Source organism: Anolis carolinensis, chromosome 5 (assembly GCF_035594765.1).
Source record: "Anolis carolinensis isolate JA03-04 chromosome 5, rAnoCar3.1.pri, whole genome shotgun sequence".
NCBI classification, from domain to species: Eukaryota; Metazoa; Chordata; class Lepidosauria; order Squamata; family Dactyloidae; genus Anolis; species Anolis carolinensis.
The window spans coordinates 142,063,931-142,087,779 of NC_085845.1; the positions used below are offsets into that span (position 1 = coordinate 142,063,931).

At 39.7% G+C, this 23,849-nt stretch overlaps 1 protein-coding gene across 2 annotated transcripts; it reads right to left on the reverse strand.

Annotated features, from left to right (window-relative positions):
• Nucleotides 1–5,748: 5,748 nt before the first annotated feature.
• On the reverse strand, nucleotides 5,749–23,849 carry lsmem1 (leucine rich single-pass membrane protein 1). Of its 2 annotated transcripts, none has more exons than XM_008111147.3 (4): nucleotides 23,400–23,849; nucleotides 13,674–13,799; nucleotides 8,034–8,177; nucleotides 5,749–6,007 (listed from the first exon to the last, which is right to left on the reverse strand). In XM_008111147.3, the coding sequence occupies exons 2-4, from the start codon at nucleotides 13,792–13,794 to the stop codon at nucleotides 5,856–5,858; spliced, it is 417 nt and encodes a 138-aa protein (XP_008109354.1). In that variant the 5' UTR covers nucleotides 13,795–13,799; nucleotides 23,400–23,849; the 3' UTR covers nucleotides 5,749–5,855. The 2 variants fall into 2 exon arrangements, with proteins under 2 accessions (XP_008109354.1, XP_003221252.1); XM_003221204.4 differs by having other exon boundaries at nucleotides 8,034–8,180; nucleotides 23,400–23,844.

Genomic DNA, 23,849 nt, shown 5'->3' on the forward strand with positions numbered 1-23,849 from the left:
CATGCACCAAGTTTAGGGGCACAGGATTCCTGCAAAAGTGGGAAAACTGTGAATAAAAAGCACTATTTTATTACCTGAAAGAAAACCACTCTAGGAATCTCTAGGTCTTTTGGCAGAAGTATTCTACATAGAGTCATACTGGAGGGTCTAGTCATTGCTAGAGAGAATATATTAATCAAATCCGCAAAAATGAGATCCACAAATGTGTAGGTTCATAATGCCATACAGCACTGTCAAGTTCCAAATAAAAGAGAGTTTGTAAAAAAAAAAGATCACATTGAGCAGAAGTAAATCTTTAGAGTAGCTCTTTGGATCCTAACTAACACTAAGATTCACAAATGATGCACCACAGATGAAAATACCCTCCATCTTTGCCTCCTTGATTTGGAATCATTCCACTTACCACCAGGTGTCCTTCTTTCCTTAATAGTGCACATTACAGAAAGTTTGACACTGGAAAGGGATTTTTTATTTTAATGATTTTACAAATAGAACAAAAAGAAATGTAAGAGTAATACTATTCACAGTCAAATGGACAATGAAATCCAAGAATATTCTGTAAAAAATTAAATAACCTGTTTAAAAACATAAAATTGGGTTTCTTCCCAAAAATGGAAGAACATGGGGAAAATCAGATTATGAAATGATGTATTTTAGAATGTTGCATAGAATGTAACTAAGCCTAAAGCTTAATGTTAATCTCAACCAGAACAGACACACTGTATCAATTGAATTCACACAACTGTTGACCAGTGTACTACAGGTCTAATCTTGTTGGGACTACCAGTAGGATAAAAGCCAGAATATTTCTATAATTCTTCTTGAACTTCATTCTTCCAAAATTATTTCTAACTGTACTTAGGACTTTTTGCTGAAAAGGAAATTGCATATTTTATCCATTATTCCAATATTTGAAATATTCCAGAATTGTCTACCTGGGTGACTGAGATGGTAATGATGAATCCTAGTCCATAAACTTATAATTTTTTTAAATAAAATTAACATTGTACTATGTGTATAACGGAGCCCCTGATGGCTCAGCAGGTTAAACCTCTGAACTACTGAACTTGCTGACCCAAAGGTCTGTTGTTCGAATCCAGGGAGCGGGGTGAGCTCCCTCTGTTAGCCCAAGATTCTGCCAACCTAGCTGTTTGAAAACATGCAAATGTGAGTAGATCAATGGGTGCCGCTCTGGTGGGAAGGTAAGGGTGCTCCATGCAGTCATGCCGGCCACATGACATTGGAGGCATCTACAAACAACGCCGGCTCTTTGGAATGGAGATGAGTCGGACACGACTATACTTAAATGTCAGGGGAAAACCTTTACCTTTACCTTATGTGTATAATTTGTATAGAAAACATAAATGAATTTTGTATTTAAACTTGGGTCCAATCTAGAAGATATCTCATTATGTGTGTATATATGCAAATGCAGACATTCCATAATCAGGAAAAAAACCCCAAACACTTCTAGTTCCAAGCATTTTGAATAAGGGATACTTATTCAGAAAATGCAGTCTGAGATTCTGCAAGCATACCACTCCTACAACATAGTGGTTAGGTGTGTACAAAATCAGGATCTCTTTATTCTCACCTGTTTCTGGCTCCTCCGTTTTCTGCAGGAAGTGAAAATGAGACTTTTCAGGGGCTTTTCTTGTGGTTTAATAAATGGCTGCAAGATGGTCTTCTCAGTAATGTATCCATAGTCATGGAATGTATTATTACTTGAACAAGGAGACCTGTAGTATGAAGAACTCACTAATATTTCTGCAAGGAATTAATGTCATCTTCAGATTCTTTTTCTAGTGCAATCATCTTGAGACTGAACAGAGTTTATCATACTTTTCTTGTTAAATATTAACTTTCTTCAGTTCAAAAACTGCCTTGAGTAAAAATGTGTGTGTTTCCCACTCCTTTAAGTTCAAAAGGGATATCTTAGCACCTTGCAGGTAAGCTGTTTATTCAAAGCAGGTAAATAGAACAGAAGATTAATAACTGGCAAATAAAAGAAATCATAATACTTCACATGTGCCAAAATTCCCTTTCCTTCCATCTGTGAGACTGCATGTTCTTTGGAATTTATAAATTAGCAACATGGATGTGAGTCTGCTGCTTCTGGAATAAGCTCATTGCTATTCAGGACTTTGAAGCAGTATATTGTGAAGTGCATTTCAAAGAGCAGACAAATAGGTAAGAAGTTTGCAAAGGGGTTCCATAAGTCCTTTCCTCTTCCAAACTGAAAAGCTATTTGTATAGTTGTTTTTTATTCATCTCTTATATGCATATCTTCTGTTGTGAAGTTCAAACACTGGGAGTGTGGTTAATTTATCTAAACTGAAATCAATAAATATTCCCTTTGGGCATGAAGTACTGACTTCCATCATGCCGGACTGGACGTTTTAAGTGAAGCACCAGATTTTTATCATTGTTGAGTTGCCATATTCCCCTCGAACACTTGTTTCAGTATAAGTCTGCCCTTACTATTGAGCAAACTGGGACAGTAGCCTTAGGCAGCTGACTTTGGGCACTATGAAAGGACATCCAATTGGCAGTTATTTAGCATGCTGTCAGAAAAGGGAAGACGCTTCAGGTGCCAAAACAACTTGGGCGCTATGTAGCTGGCCTTGGGAGGGAGTATTTGCTGTTCTCCCTCAGACAAAAAATGTCCTTTGTTTCCTTTAAAAGGGAAGACTTGTGGTGCTCTAAGTGTTATACAAGCTGCTAGCATTTTATCATGTAAGTATTTCTCATCCATGCAGTCATGTTTTAATGCACATATATACGTCATCAGGATATAGTGTAAGTGTTCGAGTGGTGTACTCATTTAGGCAACAGATTTTGAGCATGTGAACATGACATATCAATAGAGAAGCGCACATGGGACATACATAGTCTTTCCCAAAAGTAACAAGAAAGGTTTTTTTGCACAGCACAGAAGGACCAGGAAACAAAACTGTGGATTGAGACATGTGAAGGGGGGGGGCAGATATACACTCAGTTTGACTTCACTCAGTTGAGCCTTTGTAGCAGTCAGTGTGTTAGCAAAGTGCATAGTTGTTTTGGTATCTTGCCACAGTGCTGAGGAATCTGTAGCAAAGTCCTTCAAGAATGAGAACAATGTGACTCATGTGAATGCTGTTCTGGATGTCTTCCCACCAACCATAGAACCCTGACATGGCTTCATGCGATTTCCCAAGCTCTAAACCCACCTTAAAAGATGTCATTTTTGGAACAATAGAAAATGACTGAGCAGTGGCAATGAGGGCTTTGAACAACATCTCAAGTGAAGGCTTCCTCCACTGCAATGCAGGAATCACTGTATTTGAGCCTGTATTAAAGAACATAAACTGTAATTGCATGTGTGTTTAAGAAAAAAAGTCATTCTCAATACTTTTGGAACAGGCCACAATTGACCTGGCATTCATAGAACACTGATATCAGAAGCAATGCTCTCCAGATGCTGTTAGATTACAACCTACTGTAGCTTTTATCATCTTCAGCATGATGGCGTAGTGGACTAAAGTCTCGTGACTTGAAGGTTGGGTTGCTGACTTGAAAGCTGCCAGGTTCGAATCCCACCCGGGGAGAGTGCAGATGAGCTCCCTCTATCAGCTCCAGCTCCATGCGGGGACATGAGAGAAGCCTCCCACAAGGATGGTAAAAACATCAAAAACATCCGGGCGTTTCCTGGGCAACGTCCTTGCAGACGGCCAATTCTCTCACTCCAGAAGCGACTCAAGTTCCTCCTGACACACACACACACACACAAACAAATCTTCAGCATTCATCTGTGCTGAGTGAGGTTGATGGGAGTTGGGAATCCAAGAGCTTGTCTACATTGACTGGCTCTGGATGTGTCTGTATGCTCCATGTCCAGCCAACAATAGGGAAGAGTTTACACACTCAAACCGGCCAAGAACAATTCAGTCGAATCACTTTACTTTCCTATAGCTGCTGCTACAACCTGATGACTGCAATGCTCCAGGAAAGCTCCTGGGTGTTTCAAGCACCCCATGCTGTCACAGGCAGAGACTCCTGTATGACTAGGAAAAAGAAGAGGGATCTTTTCCCTATTAATATGAGTGCCTTTTCTGATGTTCGCATAGATCACACACAACAGTCAATTCTCCTGGGGTCCTGTGGTTGTTCAGCAGTAGTGATAAGGGCAAAATGGGGACAATTTGTCCCCTTTCCCACCTCTGACAAGCACAGGAAAATGGGGATAGCGGCAGCCTTGGGTGTGCATAAAACCCAGTCTTGTTCCCCACATTCTGAAACTTAGAACATTTTCTGACTCTCCTCAGCATGGAGCTAAACCACTTCAACTGTCTTACCCAGGTTGGATTGACAGTGCCACATAATCTGGATTATCAAAGATGATGGAGCACATTATTTGCTTTAAACTGGATTATAAGAGTCCACACTGCCATATAATCAAGTTCAAAGCAGATAATCTGGATTTTATAAGGCAGTATAGAAGGGGCCCAGTGTTAAGGACTAGAAGGCACTAGACATCATGTAGACATCAAGGAGTGACTTCTGGGAACATCTATAGAATCGCAGAGGCTGGATCCACAGTGCCATATAACCCCATTCAAATAAAATAATCTGGATTTTATATGCCTGTGTAGGCAGGACCAGAATCTCTTCCTGCCTAAAGGAATTCAATTTTTGGTCCACAACTTTTGCATCAATCCTTACCCAACTTAAAGAGACTAACAATCGCTGTGTTTTTGCCCATTTAGACATCCAAGGAAAGGAAGTGCTTCACCATAATTCTAATGCTATATTGTACCTTCCAGTGAATTTGCTTTGAACTCTTTGCTTGATGCATGAGTTGTGCACCTTTTGAAACAGCATGCCATATACTTATCAAAGGATTTAAAGCCTTCTGCAAATGGAAATGGACCTCCCATTTGTGGAAGAGAAACATAGTGTCCAAGCCTTTACACTGTTTTAACTATCAATGGTTTCAAAAATGAATACATAGAGCCCTGTGCAAAACCTACCCTGTTTCCCCTAAAATAAGACATCCCCAGAAAATAAGCCCTAGTAGAGGTTTTGCTGAATTGCTAAATATAAGGCCTCCCCCAAAAGTAAGACCTAGCAAAGTTTTTGTTTGGAAGCATGCCCACCAAACAGAACACCAGAGCATGCAGGATTGGTAAATGTACGTACCATAGAGTGTTGTACATGGAAATATCAGTAGTAACAAGAAATTCGTGATAGGATTCACAGTTTGTCTGGTCATGCTGGTTTGTGATGACAACTACTGTACAGTATATAATACGTTCATTTTTTTGATCAACAATAAATGTGAATTCTTATTCATGGAAAAATAAGACATCCTCTGAAAGTAAGACCTAGCGCATCTTTGGGAGCAAAAATTAATATAAGACACTGTCTTATTTTCGGGGAAACACGGTAATGCTGCTTCTTCTGTTTTCTATTTATGCTTCACTAGAAAATGAATCATAATACAATATTCTGCACCTTCTGCATATAAGTGGAGATGCACCATGTTCAAATAAAATGTGTTTACCAAGCTCATCTGTCCATCTGTCAGCACCCACAAAAATGATGAAGAACTTAGCAACTGTAGAAAATAAGAAAATGAAATCCATCAATAGAGATTCTACATTAAAGTGTTCAGCATGCTGTTCCTTGAAGGTTTTCTAAGAACTGCGGAACATACAGAATTATGAATAAAAGGCCATGTTGCACCAAAATTTTCTGAAATTAAAAGAGTGAACTGAGATCTCATTTTATTACACAGAATGGCCCACCACCCTGAGGCTTTGAGCTCAGCATTTTTCAGTTAATAGGCCGGAAAAATCAGGATTTGCTTGTCTTGTTTACACTGTGATAATGTTTTCTATATTGTCCATTAATTCGGTCTGGTTGAGGTGCTGTAAAACCATATAATTAAATTTCACAAGATCTCCAATGCTCTTCCTTTCTAAGACAATTTTTCTTGAAAGTTCATCTATCTTATCTCCAGTGTGAACTGCAAAAGAAAGAAGACGAATTGTTTAGACTTTTTTAGACGTATGAAGTTAAATACAATACATTCCCGGATAATATATTTAATAACTAGGAATGGTTCTGCCACAAAACAGGATGAAGCAACATACGGGTGGCATCAAGAGGAAGGAGGTAAGTGTCTGAACTTCTTAAATGGTTGGCCATTGCAGAGGTTGGGCCTTTTTTGTGCCTCACTTTGAACAGCATAATATTATAGACAGATATATAGACATTTAGTGGAAAACATGTGCAACTGCTATTGTACAAAGCGGATTTGCAATTTAACCTACTTCTGACACTTCTGTTCTGTATGTCTTTGCAGCAACACGATAACATTGTGCATAGTTGTTTGCTAGTAAAAATATTTCATGTCAGGAGTGACTTGAGAAATGCAAGTCGCTTCTGATGTGAGAGAAATGGCCATCTGCAAGAACGTTGCCCAGGGGATGCCCAGATATTTTGATGTTTTACCGTCCTAGTGGGAGTAAATGATTTTGGATGAAAACCTATTTCAATAAATTATTTTGTGTTTTCAGGCCCAGATTTGCAGGTTTGATTTAAAGTAGCCTCCCATGAAGAAGGCCAAAACACTTCAGGTTGTTTTAGCAAATAAATACCATCTTTTTAGGATCCTGAAACAAAATTCCTTTATATATACAGTAGAGTCTCACTTATCCAACATAAACGGGCCGGCAGAATGTTGGATAAGCGAATATGTTGGATAATAAGGAGGCATTAAGGAAAAGCCTATTAAACATCAAATTAGGTTATGATTTTACAAATGAAGCACCAAAACATCATATTAGACAACAAATTTGGCAGAAAAAGTAGTTCAATACACAGTAATGCTATGTAGTAATTACTGTATTTATGAATTTAGCACCAAATATCACGATATATTGAAAACATTGACTAGAAAAATGCATTGGATAATCCAGAACATTGGATAAGCGAGTGTTGGATAAGTGGGACTCTACTGTATATGGATTACTCCAGTTTTTGCTTCTCCTCACCCACTGCTACCATTTACAATACTTCGGCTGCATCTATATCTGCTATATTTCCCAAACCAAATTTAACTAGGCTTAGTCATTGGAGCCAACAGAAAATCCAAATAAAACAAATACATAAATACTCATCACTGAGGCTAGATCTAAAAAGGGTAAAGGTTTCCCTTGACGTTAAGTCCAGTCATGTCTGACTCTGGGGGTTGGTGCTCATCTTCATTTCTAAACCGAAGAGGCAGCGTTGTCTGTAGACACCTCCAAGGTCATGTGGCTGGCATGACTGCATGGAGCGTCGTTACCTTCCTGCCGGAGCGGTACCTATTGATTTACTCACATTGGCATGTTGTCAAACTGCTAGGTTGGCAGAAGCTGGAGCTAACAGCGGGCTCTCACTCCGCTCACCGGATTTGAACCTGGGACCTTTGGGTCTGCAAGTTCATCAGCTCAGTGCTTTAACATACTTCACCACCGGGGTTGAGGCTAGATCTACACTGCATTATATCCCAGGATCTGAACCCAGATTATCTGCTTTGAATTGGATTATATGAGTCTACACTGCCAGATTATCTGGGATAAACAAATTCGTTCTCTATTTGGCATTCTTTAGAGACTGATGGAAGAGGTAAAAGCAGAATATGTTCGAGGAACAGCATATGCATTATGCAAGCCAAACAGCGTTTACTGAACACCATAGGGATAGATAATCCAATGGTATGACCCGTCTCTTTTCATATGAATCACCTGTTCTTTCCTGCCATCTGGGAAATAAGCCAATGTTGAATTGGCGGCTGGTTTTTAGATTGCCACTGATGTAAAAATTAGCTTCTATTCTCCTTCTGGGGCTCCTTACTTACTAACATACTTTTGTTATAGCGTGTATTGTTCTTGCATTGATTATATCTATTTTGCTGTATTAAAAATAAAAGCATGCTACAAAACATATTATGCCATTAAACTTCACTGCAGCCAATATCCTAAGCACTAAAGAGTGCCCTCACTTACCTATTAAGATTATTACAAAAGAAACAAGTGCCAGGCTGACAATTAAAGTAATGATAGATGTGACAAAGAACCAGCTTTGGCATCTCAGGCTGCTCTGCATCATCAAACAGCCAGGGCTCTCTGTATCCTCTCTGTATTCCCAGACTGCTGCAAAGAAAAGAAGAAAAACCTGCCAAGATTCTAAGATTTGGAGACACTTAAAGATAATTGTCATGGCAAAGTATTCTGCTTCTATGAATACCACAAAACATTCATGTCTTTGATATTGAGCCTATCTGTCTCCCCTCTTCCTAGGAGCACATATTGCCTCGCCCAAAAAAGCTTGAAGCAAATTATAACTGCTATAGTAAGAAATTGATGTGTAAATTATATATTAAACCCCATGTGGTGAAGGGGTTTAAAGTGTTGAAACTGAATTTGTGAGATCCAGGTTTGATGGGTCTTGTTGGTTGACTTGGGACTGGTTGTGACTTGGAGCCAGTTGCTTTATCTCTCAGCCTGGTCTGTGTCAGAGGGTTATTGTAGTAATAAAGTGAGGCTATAATGCAGTGGTTCCCAGCCTTTTTTTGACCAGGGCCCATTTGACCAGGGCCCAAGGACCACTTTGACCAGAGATCACTTGACCAGGGACCATGGACCACTTTGACCAGAGACCACTTTACAACATTAGTACTAAAAGGGTTACAAATCAGTTTTTGGTCAACTTTAGATTCGGTTTGGTTATTTGGGGTGCTGATTCAGAAAGGAGAGGAAATAAAATAAATAAAATAAGATAAGATAAGATAAGATAAGATAAAATAAAGAGGAAGGAGGTTCATGGACTGGATTTTCATTCTCAACTCACGGGTTGGGAACCACTGCTATAATACTCGTAGAACATTAGGATGGAAATAGTGTCTTTAGCATGTTTCATTCAAATAATTTTTGCAAATCACTTTCTGTATACAATTTAGTTTGGGATTTAAAAAATTAATAATATTGTGAAGAATGGTTTATCTTTGTTCTGGCCCCTAGGCTGGCCAGTCATTGACAAAAAGTGATATCAACGGCTTCCTTGCTTGAAAAGACTGTGATGGGTTTCTCTGCATCCCTCTGACTGGTTCTTGCTCACTCTTGACTGGTTGCCATAAAGAATGCTGTAGAAATGTACCAACCAGGTGACATTCAACAATTCTTAAGTCAAGTCTGAGGATCATGTGGCTCTCAATTGGCTATCACTAATAGGGATGATGAGCATCATCTGACCCAACCACTTATTATACAGAACTTCTGAAAGATGGTTATCCAATCTCTGCTTAAAAACCTCCAAAGAAGAAGAATCCATACCCCACACCCCGCGGGCAGTCTATTGCCTTATCAAACAGTTCTTACAATCAAGATATGCTTCATTATATTTATAATCCTGTCTATGAGGTCTGTAATGTCAAATAACTTCTGGGACTTGCCAAGCATTGATACCTGGAGGCCAAAGAATCCCATTCTTGACCCATGTTCTTTCTGCCAAAAATGGAAAGAACCACAGAAGAACGATTTCTAGAGTATCTGACAAGGGCCTCTTCTACACTGCTATATGCAATCCAGATTATCTGCTTCGATAATCAGGAGAGCTGGGGAGGAGGATGGAGGCAGATGCCGTCCTCCAAGACACACCCCAAGAGCGACATATTCCACACTCCACTCTGAACAGCATCAAACCAGTGTCAACACCAGTTAATTTGTAGACAAAAACTGGTACTTGTCCTTCATCTCACAAGTTTTCAAGCTTAGAAATAAATAATGCATATCAAAAACATCATACTCTGATAAGTTTAAAGGTTTGTTTAAAGGGAAAGTTGGAAAAAAGTGACAGTCGATGGGGGATAAATTGAATACACATTATAATGACAGCATCAATTGAATATTTTTGTGTATACCACACACATCTTAAATGCATTACTGGCTACTAAAAACCTAACTAGTCATACTGTATATTACTTTTAAATATTTTATATTTCAACAGGGTGTTAGACATGACCAGAAACAAATGCCTCAGGCAAGGATGACCGGGGATCAGTAAACAGGAGCTGTGAGGAATAATTGATAACTGTGAAGGGAAACTTCTCTAATGACAAATTGCTATTAATTGGCTCCCATGGGCCTCCTTTATGTCTCTGGAGAAAAACTTCTTGGGTTTCCAGAGCCCAATATTGTAAACACTGGAATTGGTATTCTCAGATTTTCGTCTAGTTTCTGTTTATAATGAGCATCAACATATATTATAAATTATAATGCATGCTAAATATAAATTTAAGCTTTCTTGGCCCATGTAAACCTTCAACTTTGATCTAGTCTGACAATCTCCCTTCCAGAGCAGAAATCCAAACATACTCTTTTTTTTAACCAATCCTCTCCTCCCTTCCAACCCATCAATCTCCTTTGTTAGAACTGCATTATGTATTGAGTTTATTAAGATCCACTACAACTGATGCTGCTTCTGAAATACACTAAACAGCTACTGACGGCACAAGCTTTCAAGCACAGTAAGCTATCGGCTGAGTGCCGAGCAAATATTTCTTGTCCACTCTGCCTAATGAACAGTTTTCGCTAAGTGAGCTGGCTGAGAATATTAGATGGAGGTACTGTACTGTTATGATTGAGCCTCATGGCTCTGTTACTGACAGACGTGGGCGTAAGACTCCTCGAGAGTCAGATACTCTCGAGGAGCGAGAGAGAAAAAGACTGCGAGACATATTTGCAGCACCATCTGACGAGGAGTCTTTCGAAGGGTTTACGGAGAGAATGGAGGAGGGGCTGGTTAGCTCAGAGGAGGATGAGATGGATTGGACTCGGGTAAGGGAGGAAGTGGGTGCCACTGGCTATGATGGGACAGAAGATGAATGGGGACCTTCAGGATTAGACCCATGGTTTAGCTGGAGGGATGGGACGGGATCCACAGCTGGAGATGCTGTTGGGCGTAGTCAGAGGTGTTCCAGCTCTGACGAGGAAAGTGATGAGGAAACGCCCGGGTTAAGGAGGACAGCTGACAGTGATGAAGATTTGTAACTGGCATAAAATGGGGCTTGAGAGCAATTGCAAGTTGCGTTGGGCAAGGTAATCTGGGCAAACGCTTGGGATCCGTGTGTGTGTGGGACGCTTCCCTGAAGACTTGTGTGCTTTCCTGTGCTGTGACGTAAGTTGATTGGAATCCAGGGTCAGACGGCGGGAGGGATTGTGTGGGCATTTGTTTGTGCAAACCTGTGCTTACTCTTATTAGCTTGACCTTCCGTCGTCTTCTTGACGGACGCCATCTCCTGCTTTGAGAACTCGGACTGAACTGACCACGGCTTGTCTTTCCCCCTTCTTGGACTTGGAAAAACTACAAACGTCTGCTTCTGGCTTTGATCTACGGAACGGAACTGGTCTACTCAACTGCTACAATCCTTGGCTGATTTACTCGTGTTGGAGATCCTGTCTGCTGTGTGTGTGGGGGAGCGACGCAAGTTACTCTAAGCACAGTGTTGGCAGCAGAGAGGAATCTGCTGCCAATTAGTTGCATTCTTTGTATCTTTTGTTCCTTGGCTTTCGTTTCGTTTATACCCAGGCTGACGCAAGCAGTTTGTTTTTACCCGGATTAAACTCCGGTTTAATCCGGTTTATCTTTTGAACATTTACTTTTGCCCCTTTTTGCTCCTAAAGGCAAAAACTGCCTGGCCCTTGTGTTTTACGGGCATTTTTGAGTTCTGTAATCTAATAAACTCTGTTACTTTGAATCTTGTGGCGTTCTGTCCTTGACATGTACAATCTTCAGTGGCAAAGAACCCGGCTAGGTTGTTTTTTCAAAATAAGAGCTTTAAATGGAAATGCAATTTAACTACTGCCAAAACCAATTACCAACTACAAGTTTGGTCACCACAAAATAGTTAGCTGCAGGATATAATGCAGAAACACGAGTTCTTGTATTTTTTATTTTGGTTTATCACATACTAAGGCATGCAATGACCAGTTGGGATATTCAGGTAAAATTATTCATATGAAATGGTAAAATGATGGCTTCCAGACAGGTGTTCTCCACCCCTGCCTCCCCTAAATTTTTTTGTGATTTAGAAATCTGACTACAGATTCCTTGGCAAAACAGCTGCCAACTATAAAGAGTGCATCTGACTCAGTGTTAGAGGGCAACGGCATTCCTCTCTATGGATGACTTTCGGGAACCACATGCTAGACAGCAAAAAAAAAAAAAAAAAAAAAAGGAAAACAAATAGCTCTCTATTGCAGCCTTTTAAACCCTTCCAGACTGCAATGGCTTGCAAATTCTACTACTGAAAATGAATGACTGTACTGAATGCCAGCATCAAGTCTAAATTGGACTGAGTGGCTCCAGATAATGAAGTGATATTCCTCTGTCACTCTCTTATGTTTTAGTAAGCGGATATCATTACAGTCCATACCTAGCCTCATCAAATGGACAGCTGCCACAACTGATGTTTATTTTGGACACCTGTCTTAAAAAAATAACACACACGCAGTGCCAGGCAGCCACTAATTTAAATTCTCACACTGCCTAAGATCAATTCATATTGAGGGCATTTGGGGAAAATTAACTGCTTGATACTGTGCATCAGTTGAAGGAACACTACCAAATTGGTTCACTATTGAGTCTCCACAGGAATAAGAAGGGGCCAAGAATAGATTCCTACCCACTGTGGGTGATGGGATAGGTAAGAAATGACTTGAAGGCGCATAGCAGCACAAGAGGTATCATATTTGACACAATTTAGAGCTGTAGATTGCATGAATCCTTACTTTAGACCATTTCTGCCATCTCACCCCTGACCCCCAACACACCATGGCTAACATTTTCTAGCCGAGGGATTGCTTGGCAAGATTTGTTCAGAGGAGGTTTGCTTCTGCCTTCCTCAGAGACTGAGAGAGTGTGACTTTCCAAAGGGTTTCCAGAGTTGTAATCCAATGCTCAAACCACTACACCATGTTAATTCTGCAACAGACTTGTACCATTGCATGAGAAATAATGATAATGTCATCTTTAGAATTTCTCCCCCCTTTGAAATCAGTTATGCCAAATGTTAAATATAATGGGTTTAGTTTGATTTTTATATGGGGGAATTTGTGTCTAAATGTCCCTGTTAAATTCAATCAGGGCTTAGAACCTTAACTGTAATTGGAGCCTCCCCGATGACTTCATTGATGTGATCAAAACATAAACTAGTCTGTAAACTGGTGAAGTGGGTAACCTTCAGTCTAATTTCTTATCTGTATACTTCATCAAGTTTAGAACGTATCACAAGACTCTGTCTGTATTCAAGCAAAAAATGTGGAATATCACCAGATAAGTATAATTTCCAAAGAGCTCTGAGAACATAGCAAGGGAGTTGGGCTTAGATAGCTAAAAATAGTCTTGTTGCCATGTGTACTTTAGAGGCAAATATATACGATAATAAAATTAGGACAGAATAATTGACAAACATACATGGTATGAAGGAACTCTTGCCTTGTCAAGAGAATATCACATTCAGCTGAGTACATCCCTCAACCAAAAAGGGTTTACCTACTTAATGGCTTGTTTCTTTTGTCTAAAGTATTCACAGTACACTTGTAAATATCACAAAATAGTGGGGGTTTTTTACATTGGTTGATACATACCTGGGTGATGAGAATGCATCATACAATGTTCATTTAAGTTGTTTAAGGAATCAACAACATAAAGTTTTCCTTCTTGATCCTGAGAGTTTTCTATGTCATTTTCATCAGAAGAACTTTCCATTATACCTATGAGATAACAGCATGAGAAAACAAACATGTAAAACATGAGTGAAAGGTATATGACAGTGTGAAAGCTACCACTTGACATCACAATTCGAAGAGAGAAGTTGAGAGATCAAGTTTTATTTGGCAAGAAAGTGCACCAGTGGGAGATGTTTATTTCATTTGTCTGGGTTTATTGGTGTTACATCTCCTGGGTCCCACTCTGTATATCCAAATTGGTGATCCCTCCTATCCCTTTCTGCCCTGGTGCACCTGAAAAAACTGTTCTAGAAATTTGGGGAACATTTGGGTACTATGGAAGTTGAGAGTGGGAGAAGAAGAATGTCCCAATTCCACTAGAGGTTGCTACAAAAGTATGTAATTGGATATAGAAGTTCTTTCCACTAAGAACCTCATTCCATGAGGGGAGAGAAGTGGGGAGGGGGAATTGTCTTCTTTACCATTGCATTTTGTTCCAGTCCATTTATAAGGAAAATCAGGAGTATCAGAAATATACTCTTGATTATCAGGAATATACTCCTGATTTTTCTTATAAATGGACTGGAACAAAGCACAGTGAAGACACAGTGAAGACATCTGCCTTTGCGCTTTGCTGCTCTGCTGCTGAATACGCATGTCCAGTGTGGAACACATATCACGTTAAAACAGTGGATATGGCTCTTAATGAGACATAACACATTATCACAGGATGTCTATGCCCCACACCATTACAGAAATTATACTGTTTAGCCGGTATTGCACCACCTGACATCCGCCGGGAAGTAGTAGCGAACAATGAAATGACCAAGGCAGTGACATCTACGGCTCATCCCCTGTTCGGTTATCATCCAGCAAGCCAATGCCTTAAATCAAGAAATAGTTTTAAGATCTACAGAGATACTAGCAAGTGAGAGTCCAAAAGTGGCAGGCTAAAACCCAGAATCTGAAGCCATGGCTGATTTCGAATGAGAGACTCTCCCCTGGGGACACAGAAGACTGGGTGACTTGGAAGGCATTGAACAGACTGTGCTCTGGCACCATGAGATGCAGAGCCAATCTTCATAAATGGGGCTATAAAGTGGAGTCCACGACATGCGAGTGTGGAGAAGAGCAAACCACAGACCACCTACTACAATGCAGTCTGAGCCCTGCCACATGCACAATGGAGGACCTTCTTATAGCAACACCAGAGGCACTCCAAGTGGCCAGCTACTGGTCAAAGGACATTTAGTATAATGCCAAGTTTTTAACCTAGTTTGTGTTTTTAAATACAATACAACCGTACCCTTGGTCTGCTTCTGACACGATAAATAAATACAAGGAAAATAGATATTACATTCACCCCATTGGATGTACTTTTATCCGTTTCTACAGTTATCCTTTATGTTCTGAGCTATCACACAGGCTAGTGTAGTCCCTGCCTATACCGTTTTCTTTCTTTTTTTATTAAAAAACTAGCTGTGCCCGGCCACGCGTTGCTGTGGCAAAATATGGTGGTATGGGAAATAAAGTATTGAGGAACTGGTGGTAGTTAAGGTAAAGGGTAAAGGTTTTCCCCTGACATTAAGTCCAGTCGTGTCTGACTCAGAGTGTTGGTGCTCGTCTCCATTTCTAAGCCGAAGAGCCAGCGTTGTCCATAGACTCCTCCAAGGTCATGTGGGATGACTGCATAGAGCGGCGTTACCTTCCCGCCAGAGCAGTACCTATTGATGCACTCACATTTGCATGTTTTTGAACTTCTGGGTTGGCAGAAGCTGGGGCTAACAGTGGGGGCTCTCCACTCCCCCAATTCAAACCTGCAGCCTTTCGGTCCAGAAGTTCAGCAGCTCAGCGCTTTAACACGCTGCGCCATCAGGGGATATTATTTCCTAAAGGTTGTGAATATACAATATTTCTGATTGGTTTTTTTTGTCTGTTGGAGGCAAGTATGAATGCTGCAATTGGGAAAAATGATTAGGTTGTAATGGTCTTGCAGCTTTAAAGCCTGGCTGCTTCCTCCCTGAGTGAATTTTTTGTTGGGAGGTGTTAGCTGGCCCTGATTCTTTCCTGTCTGGAATTCCCTTGTTTTCAGAGTGGTGTTGTTTGCGATATTTTATGTGCTTCTATTGTCTGTGGCCCTGAGAAAACAGAGGATTTGCCAGACTTTGATGATGGGAATACTTTGTTGGGAGGTGTTAGCTGGCCCTGATTGTTTCCTGTGTGGAATTCCCCTGTTTATTTACTGTCCTGGTTTTAGAGATTATATTGTTCTGCATTATTCTATCCCAGTAATTATTTCATATTAAAGTAGAATCTCACTTATCCAACATTCACGTATATAATGTTCTGGATTATCCAACGCAGTCTGCCTTTTCATAATCAATGTTTTTGTAGTCAGTGTTTTAAATTCATTGTGATATTGTAGTGGTAAATTTGTAAATACAGTAGAGTCTCACTTATCCAACATAAACAGGCTGGCAGAATATTGGATAAGCGAATATGTTGGATAATAAGGAGGCATTAAGGATAAGCCTATTAAACATCAAATTAGGTTATGATTTTACAAATGAAGCACCAAAATATCATCTTAGACAACAAATTTGGCAGAAAAAGTAGTTCAATACACAGTAATGCTATGTAGTAATTACTGTATTTATGAATTTAGCACCAAAATATCACAATATATTGAAAACATTGACTACAAAAATGCATTGGATAATCCAGAACATTGGATAAGCGAGTGTTGGATAAGTGAGACTCTACTGTAATTACTACATAGCATTACTGCGCATGGAACTACTTTTTCTGTCAAATTTGTTGTATAATATGATGTTTTGGTGCTTAATTTGTAAAACGATTACCTAATTTGATGTTTAATCGGCTTTTCCTGAATCCCTTCTTATTATCCAACATATTCACTTATCCTGCCGGCCTGTTTATGTTGGATAAGTGAGACTCTACTGTATATTGATAATCTTAAATTATCTGCTTAGAACTGGATTATCTGAGGCCCCTTCTTCACAGCTGTATAAAATGCCCACTGAAGTGGATTATATGGCAGTGTGGAGTCAAGATAATCCAGTGCAAAGCAGATAATGTAAGATTATAAATGGGTTATAGAGCTGTGTAGAAGGGCCTTGAGTCTACACTGCCATATAATCCAGTTAAAATCAGATAATCTGTGGAAGGAGTCTAAGTGAGGCCTAAATCAGCCTGTCCCCTAACTGAAGCCTGGCTGTCCCTTGGCTGGTTGCTAGGCAACCAAGTGGGCAGAGATTAGCCCTCTAAACTGGCAGCAATTGGATCAAAAAAATTATTGCTCTCCCTCTAATTAGGACTTTATTTTTCTTTTCTTTTTGTTGTATCAACCTGGAGGCATGGATGATGGGTTGTGTTGTCAAATTTCGAGGTTGGGGGACTTGTACTTTTGTTGTTTTGTCCACTGCCCTGATGCCATCACTCTTTTATATATATAGAAGGGAAAACCTCAGAATTGCTGAAGTCCAGGATCTAGGTCTAAAAAAGGATAAAATATAACTACAGCAAACTGGAAATATATGAAAATTGTGCACTTCCAGAAGAAAAAATATTTTTAAAAATTACAGTAAACTTTTTATGCAAAAGGATTAATGGTGAGAAAAGGAGCATCGAGGCACATTTTGAGACCGCCCACAGGAACTCTTTTAATGTCACTAAAACAATCTAACACGGGGAATCTGACAGTTCCCATCCCACGTCAAAATAAGCCTCTTTAGCAGTTTCTGCACAAATTGAAAGCTCAGAAGTCAGTTGCTCCAAAACCTCCAAAACTCCAAAACCTCTATTTCTACACACTTTAAAAACAGTTTAAAGACCCAGGGAGTCTCACAGGGAACCATCGGAAGTAGTCTGGCATTGTATCATGGGCTCCGTGGAGCTCTGTCTTTAAACTGTTCTTAAAGGGTGTAGAAATGGGGCAGGGGAGGTGGCAACTTTGCACCTGATGAGGTCCTATGAGCTTTGCCTATATTATGACAATCTTAATTAAAGTATATCAGCTTAATCAGATTTTCCGGCAATCTTATTGTTATAGAAAGCTAAACAATAGCTGCTTTGTAGGTCATGCAATGATCTGTATTAATCGACATAATATGTTTAAAGACCTTCTTTTTTGCTCTTGAAAGTCCTTAGTGGTTTTAGACCTTATTGACATTCACAGGTAGGTGATTAGGTTGGTCTAATTTTTTGAGATTAAGTGTGGCTAACTGTGCCTACAATGTAATCTCTAGCTTGTAGCTTTGGTCAATTTTCACTCAGCTTTCCTGAAAAGTTTGCAACCCTGTGCATAAGTAGGCTGTCTCATCAAACTGAAACATGCCTTATGATACAAGAATTTTGGCAAAGTATGTCTGTGTATACATGCCATTAAGTCATTTGTTGACTTAAGGAGATCTCATGAATTTTGTAGAGCTGTCATAGGCAAGGAATACTCAAAGGTAGTTTTGACATTGCCTTCCTCTGAAATACAGCCTACAGCATCCGGTATTAATTGGTGGCCTACAATTTAGCACAGTGGTTCTCAACCTATGAATCCCCGGGTGTTTTGGCCTACAACTCCCAGAAATCCCAATCAGTTTACCAGCTGTTGGGATTTCTGGGAGTTAAAGGCCAAAACATCTGGGGATCCACAGATTGAGAACCACTGATTCAAGTACTGACCAGGGTTGATCCTGCTTAGCTTCTAAGATCAGACAAGATCTGGTGCATTTAGGGTATTGGCAAAGCATCTAAAATCAAAACATAGTATTTGATGCTTCTTTCATCTCATGTAATAATGGCAGAATCAGAACAGAAAGGGCTTCAAATGAGATAGGAATTTAAAAAAAGAGGGTTCATGTAATGAAGTGCCTTTGCAGTACCTAATAATTTAGTGACTCCAGGGCTTCCAAAGACAACGTGACAGACTTTTTGATGTGCAAGTCCTATGAACTTTTTGATGTGCAAGTCCCTGACTTTTCTAGTTGCACCAAATTTTGCTTCCCCTGGTGATAAAATTATCTCCCTGCAACAATGTTTAGTGTAATTAGCTATATCTGTTTAGTTTATCAGTTTCTAGTATTTTGGGCTGGCAAGGTCTTCTATGGACAAGACCCATTAGCTCTCTAAAAGACCCACTATAAGTGATAAACTGCTAGGAAGTGTGTGTGCATTTACTTATCTGTGGGTTATGGGCATGGCTTTTGATCTTCAGGGGGAATCTATCTCTGGAAAGTTGTAATCCTATTTTAATCCTAGAGACTTATAGAAGAAACCTAGAATGACACTAGAAATTGAAGAAAAATGGAGTGGGGGAGGATGTGGACATTAGTTTAATGTTATGAGGAGTTAATCCCCCCTTCTTTATCCTGTTCTGTCATTGTTTATAAATCTGTTCAGTGTCAGCCTTTACCCTTTTGGCATTTCACCAAGGACATCCTGAAGGGCATGAAGATAACTTGCCAAGTGTCCTTCCCTGGCCTTGGTTTCTGTGTCACTGAGCACACATTTCCTGAGTCATACTTTCCTCAGAACTCTACCATGCCCTTACACTTTAAAAATTTGTTTATTTCATTTATGTGCTACATTTGTTCTGGAGCAGCTAACAAAAGGATGAACAAATTAAGACATTTCCTTTCACAAGATGCAACTTCCTCTGTTGAACGTGCCTTGCAATGCAGCCAGAAATTGCTCCACATTTCTCCTAAAGCCTATTGGAAAGCAGCAGACAGTGTGGTAGACCTGTGGATGGCAACACTGTAGCCTGAAGTTGGAAGCGGAATGACTGAATATTCTGTCCTACCTGGGGAATAACCCCAAACAGATTATTTGGCATCAATTTCTTCATATATATAACAGCTTTTATTAGTAATAATCATACTATATTGGATGACCATTTAGCCATATGACATTTTACTTGGAGTGGCACAGTCCAGAAACAGACTTTCCATTGTTTCTGAGAATCAGAGTTAAGAGAGGAGAAAAATATTGATCCATTTCTTGATCTTGTGTCCTAATGATCTAAGAAAGTACTGTATTTTCTGACATATAAGATAACCTTTTAACCCAGGAAAATCTTCTCAAAAGTCAGGGGTCATCTTATACACTGGGTGTCGTCTTATAGGGCGGGTGCTGAAACTTCCAAGCCGGACTGGAGAATCTGTGATCGCCTTAGTTACATCCAGAATAGACTACTGTAATGCACTCTACATGGAGCTGCCTTTGAAGACAACTTGGAAACTGCAATTAGTGCAAAGGTTGGCCAGGTTACTAAATGAGACTAGCTTTAGGGAGTATACCATGCCCCTTTTAAAACAGTTCCACTGGCTACTAATAATTTTCAGGGCCCAATTCGAAGTGCAGGTTATTATCTATAAAGCCCTATATGCTTTGGGTCCAATCTATCTTAGAGACCGCACATCTCCTTCTTTGAACCGACATGGGCTTTGAGATCTGTCAGGGAGGCCTTCTCTTGGTCCCACTACCATCTCAAGCATGGTTGGTGGGGACGAGAGAGGGCTTTCTCGGTGCCCCCCCCCCCCCCCCCGATCTGGAATACCTTCCCTAGAGAGATTAGGTTAACCGCCACTCTCCAAGCCTTTCGGGCTAGTTTAAAACATGTTTTTTTAGACAGGCTTTTGACCTTGTGTTATCTATGGTCAGACTTGAGGATCCACCAATTGCGTCACTCCACCCTTTGATTTGTTACTACAGATAGCCAGCTTGGTTCGCAGGTTCTACTTCATTTTAGGAATTTTATAATTTTATTAGATGGATTTTATGTGTTTTATGTGTGTTGTTGCTGTTTATATGCTTATGTACTGTTTTTATATGCAGCACTTCGTGTTTCTGTGAGCCGCCCAAGTCCCTTCAGAGAGATGGTGGTGGGGAACAAATATAAATTTATAATAAAAGAATAATGAATTCCTTGCAGCCAGCATAATCTCACTGGTCTTCCTGTTTCTGTAATCTTTAATAGCACCCCTGTTATTTCACATACTTTCCCGGTATTTCTCACAAAATCCAACTTTTTAAACATTTCTACAAAATATTTTTATAGTTCGGTTTCTGTCTCTAGTGTGTAAAATTCAGGCATGTTCTTCCTAACATAGGCAGTGAGCTGATGCATAACATAATCTTATTTTTCTCGCCTTTGTCTTGGTGACATCACCATCACAAACAGGTTTGATGAGGATGTGAGAGAGAGCCCTCTTTGTGAATGCTAGACTGTGGGATTAGTCTCCCATGGGAAGCTTGGTTGCCCCCCTTGCTTCTTTCTGCATGCCTCAATGCGAGCACCAGGCTTTTGAAAGGTAATGTCTGTGGCAAATTATACCTATATTTGCACTGATATGTTTATAATCATTGTATTTTAACTGTATTTTAAGAGCCATTTTAAATTTGGGTTTTTTTGCCATTTTTATTTAATATCTGTTTTAACTGTGTTTCATTTTAACTCAAATTGTGAGCCCATGTTGGGAGAAAGGAAGGACCTTAATAAAATAAATAAACATGTCATCTCAGTAGATGCTGATTTTGGGAAGACAATGTTGTGTTGCCTAAACAGCATCATTGTTAAGACAACTGGAGCAGATCTATTACTCTGCTACTTGCGTAGATAGCCATATTTAATTGAAACTTATAGTACTGTGTACATAGTTGAATTGGGGAATAATTAGAATGGCTTAAGCATGATATGGACTGTCTACAGACGTCATACTCAGATCCGGGAATGATTCCACCAGCATTGCCTCTGAAAATCCTGCAAATCTCTTGGGAAGACAGGACAAATGTCAGCGTGCTGGAAGAAGCAAAGACAACTAGCATTGATGCAATGCTCCTACGCCATCAACTCTGCTGGACTGGCCACTTTGTCCAAATGCCCGATCACTGTCTTGCAAAGCAGTTACTATACCCCCAACTTGAGAATGGACAGGAAAAGAGATTAACAGATGGCCTTAAAGGTAAAGGTAAAGGTTTCCCCTGACGTTAAGTCCAGTCATGTCTGACTCTGGGGGTTGGTGCTCACCTCCATTTCTAAGCCGAAGAGGTCAACCCTGACCCGGACTGCCTTCCATCTGGAAACCAATGTTCTCAATGTGGAAGAAGATGCGGGTCAAAAATAGGACTCTACGTACTCACTGCTAAGACATCTTACTTGGAAGGCTATCATACTTGGACAACGAGAGATCGCCTAAGTAAGTAAGATATGGTCTTGCAAATACATTGTTGACTAACAGCCCAACAACCACCAGCTTTTGGAGCATGTACCTTCACAAGTGATTATTATTTGATTGATTGATTAATTAATTGCACCATCACTATATATGGCACTTTACAAGAATAAAGTAGTTCCCTGCCTTCAGGCTTACAATCTCTTTCTGACTTAGTAGATCAGCCTACATTCATGTGCCTGATTATATTTTGCTTGCTTATTTGCTGAATGTTTTTTATCTGATATTAAGTTGCAAGTGCTAGAATATAGGGGCTGTGGAATGAAAGAGAAACTTAAGTAATAAAGGAAAGCAGAAACAGCAGTAGTGATCATACGTTCAGTTCTAAAAAGTACAAGGAAAAGCTCCAGTTGCAAAAGGACAAAGTCTTATTTGATATAAAATATTTGACAAACACCACCACCAAGCAAAACAGAGTTTAGGACAGGTGGACTATTGCTCCCTTGGGAATCTAACACATGGGGACGGGAGCAATAACCAGCAGCTTTGACATTATTGCTATTTTTGGATTCCCCCATGAAAACATTCACAGCCAGCTGTACCATTTACTTATCACAGGACTGGATACACCATTTCAAGAATTGTTTGAGCTTCTAAAAATTGACCTTCAATACTGAGGGCCTTTCCTTTCTGTTTTTAAGGAACATGTTTTCTTCCGTGCGACAGAAATAAGCAAATAAAAACTAGTAAAAGCTTGCAAAATTAACTCAGCTCTAGTAAAAGTAATTGGCTTTGACTGATGGGTTTAAGTCTAAAGCACCATTCTGTCCCATTATGTACTTGAGCTTTACAAAAGATTTAAAGAACAAGAAATCATATCAATTTGACCTATTGCTCAAGCAGATAATAATAATACATACAATAACAGAAATAAGATCGCTGGTCTTTAGTACATTGTTCCCTCATTACTTCGCGTTTCACTTTTTACGGATTTGCTGTTTCACGGTTTTTCAATAAACTCTAAAATAATATTATAAATAATAAAAAAATTACAATTTACAGCCTAAGGAAGGGAGGAAGAAGAAGCTAAAGGGAGAGAAAAGGAGCCCAAGCGGCAACGGGAGGAGGCGGCAATTTATCAACACATGATTGGTTGATAAAGACATAAAATAGTGTATAACTACTAAAATAATGTATAAATATATAGTGACCCTACTTCGCGGATTTTCACTTATTGCGGGTCGTCCTGGAACCTAACCCCCGCGATAAGTGAGGGAACACTGTACTACTTTTCTACTGCTTGAGCAGAAACCAGTATCTTAGTTTAGTTACTGCTTTATAATTTTAATTTTTTTTAAAAAAAAATACAATAGTGACCAGGAAATGCCCCCCTTGCCAGAATGGGAGTAGTAATTCTTTACTGATTTAAAGTCATATGAAGCTGAAAATTACTTACATTTTAGGCATGCTACATCTTAGCTAAACTTCTGGTGCACAATTCCAGCGTTAAGTTCCAGCAGAAAATGTACAGTTTGTTATTCTCCTTCTCCTCTGAAAATCCATTGGAGTGCCTCCACTAAAAGCACAAGCTCAGCTCTGAAACAGTGTGTCCTTTCTATCTATATTTAGTATTCCATTCAGCCAAGTTGTCAGGTTTCACATATTTGATTAGGGACAGTAATTTAATAGATATGAAGCCCTCCATCTTAATAAAAAACACTGACTACATTCTCTTTCGTGTTGTGTTTTTCTCCTCGTATACACAGAGCTAGCATAAAATGTATACAGTATCCCCTGCAGAGAATTAAATATTATCAGGGTTGATTCATATCCTGCCCATTTGGTTGGCCACTGTAGGAAAGAAATGCTGGACTAAGAAAGACTTTGGTTAAATTCGCTAAGGATG

Coding starts and splice junctions, on each gene's coding strand:
- lsmem1 (XM_003221204.4), bottom strand. CDS start 13,794: ATGGAAAGTTCTTCTGATGAAAATGACATAGAAAACTCTCAGGATCAA. Junction 8,181..13,673: donor GATGCATTCTCATCACCCAG/GTATGTATCAAC, acceptor TTTTCTTTGCAG/CAGTCTGGGAATACAGAGAG. Junction 6,008..8,033: donor TTTTGTAATAATCTTAATAG/GTAAGTGAGGGC, acceptor TTTCTTTTGCAG/TTCACACTGGAGATAAGATA.